This window comes from Camelina sativa, chromosome 7 (genome assembly GCF_000633955.1).
Source record: "Camelina sativa cultivar DH55 chromosome 7, Cs, whole genome shotgun sequence".
Taxonomy (NCBI): Eukaryota; Viridiplantae; Streptophyta; class Magnoliopsida; order Brassicales; family Brassicaceae; genus Camelina; species Camelina sativa.
In genome coordinates, this window is record NC_025691.1 from 4185979 (window position 1) to 4191998 (window position 6020).

A 6020-nucleotide genomic window follows, 5' to 3' on the forward strand; every position below is an offset into this window, starting at 1 on the left:
CCAGAAAGAAAGTTTCTCTCTGGCGCAAAGTAAGTTCTTTTTCTCAAAAAATTTATGTGTTGCGTCCAACCTGTTCGACGATATTACCCAATGAACAATTTCGATGTTTGTCCACATTTCCACTCCTTTGTAGACAGAAAAATTCACATTCTTAAATAATTCTTGACTAAAGTTTTGTTCTTGGAATAGGTTTCGGACCAAAGATTTAATTTTTTTATTATTTTGTGTTACTGGTTGTTTTTAAAGATTGAGTAAGAGTTTATTGCTTTTTCTCGATAATGTATATAGCTTTTAGATGCTTAGACCAAGTTAAGAAGACAGCTCAGTTTTTAATTCTTGAAGATTTTTGTACCGTATCTTGCAGATGAATTGGACTAAAAACTAATTCTACAACAGCTTCAGAGCAGAGTTATGCTGCGTGTAACTTGTTTTTCTCCTTCATTTTCTCGGGCGTGTTGTCCTTTATTTGCAATGATGCTCAAAGTCCCATCTGTTCATCTCCACCATCCTAGTTTTTCTTCATTTCGTTGGTACCATACTTCCTTACTTGTCAAAGGTACCCGTGATAGACAACTTTTTAATCTTGTTGAGCGTAGCAGACATCTATGCACACTCCCCCTCGCTGCTGCTAAACAATCAGCAGCTTCTACTTCTGGAAACTTATCGAGGAAAGCGAAGAAGAAAGCTATTCAGCAGTCTCCTGAAGCAGTTTTGAAACAAAAGCTAGATATGTGCTCCAGGAAAGGTGATGTCTTGGAAGCTCTTCGCTTGTATGATGAGGCAAGGCGCAATGGCGTGCAGCTCAGCCAGTACCATTATAATGTCTTGCTCTATGTTTGCTCGTTGGCTGAGGCAGAAACAGATTCTCTTCCTAATCCAGGGCTTAGTAGGGGTTTTGATATATTTAAGCAGATGATTGTTGACAAAGTTGTTCCCAATGAAGCAACTTTCACAAATGGTGCTAGACTTGCCGTTGCAAAGGATGACCCGGAAATGGCTTTCGATATGGTGATACAGATGAAAGCCTTTGGTATTCAACCACGGCTGAGATCCTATGGACCAGCCCTTTTTGGTTTCTGTAGGAAGGGTAATGCAGACAAAGCTTATGAAGTCGATGCACATATGATTGAATCAGAGGTTGTCCCTGAGGAACCTGAGCTTGCTGCTCTTTTGAAAGTTAGTATGGATACGAAAAACGCAGACAAGGTCTATGAGACGTTGCAGCGGTTGAGAGAATTGGTGAGACAGGTTTCGAAATCGACTTTTGATACGATTGAAGAGTGGTTTAAATCTGAAGCCGCTGCAGAAGTTGGAGTTAAGAAATGGGATGTGAAGAAAATAAGGGATGCGGTTGTGAGTGGTGGTGGTGGGTGGCATGGACAGGGATGGCTTGGGACTGGCAAGTGGAATGTTGAAAGAACAGAGATGGATGAGAATGGTGTGTGTAAATGCTGCAAAGAGAAGCTTGTTTGTATTGATATCAATCCGGTTGAGACAGAAACCTTCGCTGCATCATTGACCCGATTAGCCTGTGAAAGAGAAGTCAGAGCTAATTTTAATCAGTTTCAGGTAACAAAAATGGATTGTGGTGAAACTATCTAGGAGCAAAGCTGAAAAAGGTTTGTTTTTTGTTCGCAGGAATGGCTGGAAAGACATGGACCGTTTGATGCAGTCATTGACGGAGCCAACATGGGTTTAGTCAACCAGCGCAGTTTCAGCTTCTTCCAGGTGATTATTAGCTACTCTTTTTCATTCTAGTGCCAATCTCAAGATCTTTGCTTGATTACTTTATAACTGATGTGACTCTTATCTCTCTCGCCTCTAGCTTAACAATACTGTCCAAAGATGTCAACAAATAAGTGCATCGAAAAGATTACCACTTGTGATCCTGCACAAGAGTCGTGTAAATGGAGGTCCAGCTACTTATCCTAAAAACAGAGCCTTGCTAGAGAAATGGAAAAACGCTGGTGCTCTCTATGCTACTCCTCCTGGCTCAAACGATGATTGGTATATGCATTTGCTTCTTTTCTTAGTCTGTGGATTGCATTGAGCCATGAATGATCCAAAAAGACAAATATCATTTCTGATCTGAAATCAATTGTTTCAGGTATTGGCTTTACGCAGCTGTAACTTGTAAGTGTTTATTAGTGACAAACGATGAGATGAGAGACCATCTCTTCCAACTACTGGGAAATAGTTTCTTCCCAAGGTGGAAAGAGAAGCATCAGGTAAAACATAATATAACATGCGCCTATGTATGTATGTCTTGCATATATAGACTTTGATTGTATTGGATTACTCAATGTTGCAGGTTCGGATCTCTGTCTCGAGAGAAAATGGACTCACACTACACATGCCACCTCCATACTCCATCGTTACACAGGTCAACAACACTCACATTTTCTATCTCTATCTCAAAGCTTTCATCTCCATTTTTGCAATAATGATGGTGATTGATGATGATGGGTAATGCAGGAGTCTGAAGATGGAACATGGCATGTCCCAATGAGCGTGGAAGATGATCTCCAAACATCAAGGCAATGGTTATGCGCAAAACGATCCAAAACCCCTTGAAATTTTTTTGATTCTTGTTGTATCATCTTACATTGATTCTTCATTTCTAAGTAAATTTGTATTTTTAAAACCAAAAGATGTCTCAAAATTGAAACATTATTCATCAACACAATTGAACAAAAGATTGAAACTTTTTACCGGCGTAACGTCCTTGTAAGAGAATCACAGCTTTCCCTGGCTTCATACATTTCAACATTGTCCCTCGATCTCGGAGCTGATTTCGATTTTTACGGTTTTATTGGAATAGGCATCGGGTTTTTCAGAGTTATGCAATTTTACCCCAATAGTTTAAATTGTTTATAATTTTTGCTTAATAGTATTATATTATCAATTTGGATATTTCAGGTTCAAATTTGCAAAAATCAATATTTGATTATCTAAATTATGCCGAGGCTAAGAGCAGGAACACGATTTGTAAATAAGATGGTGAAATTACACAAATATAGAGCGATAACAGAAACGAATTAACAAATAGAAGTACCAAATGTCATAAGCTAATCAAATCCAATAATATTAAAAGCAGAATACTATGATAATCAAATAGAAACATCCAACTCTTCAGAAGCATGCGTCGAGGACACAACAACAACACATGGCCGCAAAACTGCATTCAAAAAAAAAAAAAGATTAACCAATATTACAACACAAAAGAACCGATAAGGTTTAACTGTTAAACACACGTGCGACGTGTCCGGTTATAATATGAAAAAAATAAATAGAAAGACTAACCAGCCTTTCAAGAATCCATCACCCTTGGACTTAGTCTCAACCGGAGCGGCCGTTGCATAACTGGTGTCGTTGGTTGGGTAACCGAGTGGTGGCGGTGCCACGTAAGGGCCGGTAGACACTGGTGGTGTAGGGTAAGCTCCTGCAGATTGGTTTTGGCTCATCTTCGAACAGATTATGACTTCTCTTTGATAAGTTAGAGGAAAATATTACGTAGAGATGAAGAGGTGTATGGATGTAATATGAATACAATGATATTTGTAATGAAGATATATAGACATGCGTAATATATAAGAAAAAAGAAGGTCGGTTTAGTAGAACCGCGTGAGGTGGTCAGATCATATTCATTGCTAAGTCTCCATAAATATATAGATTTCCAAAAGATGACGCACGGAAACGAGGAAGCTCCCTTTTTTGTTTCTCATTCTAATAAAAATTAAGTAATAAATGTGTTGATTTTTTTTTCCTCTTGAAGAATAACAAAAAAGACATGTTGATTCTTTTTAATTGGCTATGATGATATCGACATGTGTCTCATACAAGTAATTTCGCGTTTTCTATTTTTGGGTTATTTTATATATCAAAAGTATAAGCTTTTAGATCTAGGTTGCATATATTAAGGAATGAATAAACTATACTTTAATTACTTTGATATTCAATCCCTTAAATCATGTGATTCAATCTTTATCATTTATATTTGTCATTACTATTTCCAATTGTGTAATTACTCAGTTAATCATTGTGATCTTGTATATGTATGTTTCTATTAAAAAAATAAAATATGAAAGTGAATATAATTCAGCATGGCTGTATTCCTTTCTTGATTAATAAAGAGTGCATTTTCTTTCTCAAAGCAAAACGTGTACATGGGCATTCGGTTTTTTCGGTTTGGTTTCGGTTCGGTTTTTTCGGTTTTTGATTTTTTTGGTTTTATAAAAATCAAACCATACAGAAACCATATATAATTCAGTTTGATTACAGTTCGGTTTTTTCGGTTTTATCAAAAATTAAACCATATAAAACCATACCTATAACGGTTTGGTTTGGTTTCGGTTTGGTCTCTGTTTTAATGGTTATTCCATACTTTAAAAAATAGATAGTTGATACATAACTAAAAATAAGCATAAAAGTAAAACCTAAACATAATTCAAAAAAATAGAATCCAAATATAGTTTTGTAAACCCAAATACTTACTTGAAATTTAAACTTTTAAAAAGTAAAGGCTATTGAAAAAGAAAACTAGAAAAAAAAAACCAAGAAAAAAACTTGGAGATCAATAACTATAAGCCTAATATAAATTTATAAGAGAAACTAATTATATCTAATTATCCTAAATTTTTATAAAAAACCAAAAAAACCATTCGGTTTTACGTTTTTTAACCAGACCAAACCTAAACCAAATGGTTAATTAAAATAAAAACCAAACAGATTTTTAGACTTAACTATAACCAAACCATTTATTTCGGTTTGGTTTGGTTTAGTTTTTTGGATTTCGGTTTTTTTGCCCACCCCTAGTACTCTCTCTCTATGGGAATATCTACATATTTCTCTATGGGAATATTTACATGTTAAAGAAAAGAGAGAACAATAACTAAACCTTAAATTGTTGACTAATAAAAATTAAAAAGGTAAATCAGAATATATATATATATATATATGTATTATTCTGAGAATATTTCTTTTGAGATTTAGAACTTAAATCCTTTCCGTTAAGAATATACTATATAACTTAATTTTCGAGAGAACACATGAAAATTTCATATGAGGAAGAATAATTGTTGGTTTCAAATTATAGGTATTTGAGAAGTTGTAAACGCAAATTTGTAATTTAATTTATTTGTATGTATAATTAAATATAATTCCAAACAATTTAAAGGAGCTACGTTAACGTTACGGAAGTTTGGTTGTTTTGGGTGAACAACCATTGTTTCTCAATTTATATTCGTCACGGTTGTATTTACGTTGCCAATATCAGTTAAATTTTAGCCATCCCTTTTTTAATAAAATGAAAGTATACAACATAGTTTTTGTAGACTTTATATTTTTAATAAATAGTTACAAATAGTTACAAATAGGTTATAGATTAATTCATATATCAATCGGTTACACCTAAATATTGGGTGCAACCTTAATTAGAAATATTCCAAATTGATAATTGATATATTAATGGTAACAAACAAAATCATGGATATTCCAAACTGTATTTTCGGAAGATTTTAGTCCTATATCAGGTTGTTTCCAAAGATTTTTAAACACAATATTACAAATTTATTTTCTATAGATTTTTTTAATAAACCACAACGTTCAATAAAAATTAGGACCTGTGCTTGAGCACAGATTGAAATTATTTTATTTATATTATAATAATAAGACTTACATACTCTGGCACGAGTTAAATTTTTATATACTCTAGCACGGAAGCTGCTGGACACACTCTAGCACGAGTTAATAATTTTATATACTCTAGCACGGGTTAAAATTAACAATATAAGACTTACATAATAGATTTACATTCCATAAGTGATATTTACCATAAAAAAATGTTTGCATAAGTTGCATCCAAATAATATTATCAACAATTACATATATAATATTTTAAAAATAATGAAATGTATTTCAATCCGTGCTGTAACACGGATCCAAATCTAGTAAAAGTAATAAAAGAAAGTGATCATGTTGTAAAAAAAAAAAAAAAAAAAAAAAAAAAAAAAAAAAAAAAA

The 6020-nt window shown here is 33.7% G+C and overlaps 2 protein-coding genes across 3 annotated transcripts in view; one reads left to right on the forward strand and one right to left on the reverse strand.

Moving 5' to 3' along the window:
* Nucleotides 1-2711, forward strand: part of LOC109124577 (proteinaceous RNase P 1, chloroplastic/mitochondrial) — a 3695-nt gene extending 984 nt beyond the window's left edge. Inside the window, exons 1-7 of one of the 2 annotated variants that reach the window (XM_010415722.1) lie at nucleotides 1-29; nucleotides 365-1569; nucleotides 1639-1728; nucleotides 1826-2007; nucleotides 2108-2228; nucleotides 2312-2383; nucleotides 2476-2711. In XM_010415722.1, coding sequence (XP_010414024.1) covers nucleotides 412-1569; nucleotides 1639-1728; nucleotides 1826-2007; nucleotides 2108-2228; nucleotides 2312-2383; nucleotides 2476-2574 — 1722 coding nt within the window. In that variant the 5' untranslated portion in view covers nucleotides 1-29; nucleotides 365-411 and the 3' untranslated portion in view covers nucleotides 2575-2711. The remainder of the gene's footprint in view (nucleotides 30-364; nucleotides 1570-1638; nucleotides 1729-1825; nucleotides 2008-2107; nucleotides 2229-2311; nucleotides 2384-2475) is intronic. The other variant, XM_010415721.2, reaches the window with a different exon arrangement.
* On the reverse strand, nucleotides 2969-3506 carry LOC104700238 (cysteine-rich and transmembrane domain-containing protein A-like; the record flags this gene model as incomplete). Its single annotated transcript, XM_019227445.1, has 2 exons — nucleotides 2969-3178; nucleotides 3304-3506. Coding segments are annotated over 2 exons (249 nt in total), but the record flags the coding sequence as incomplete, so codon positions are not given.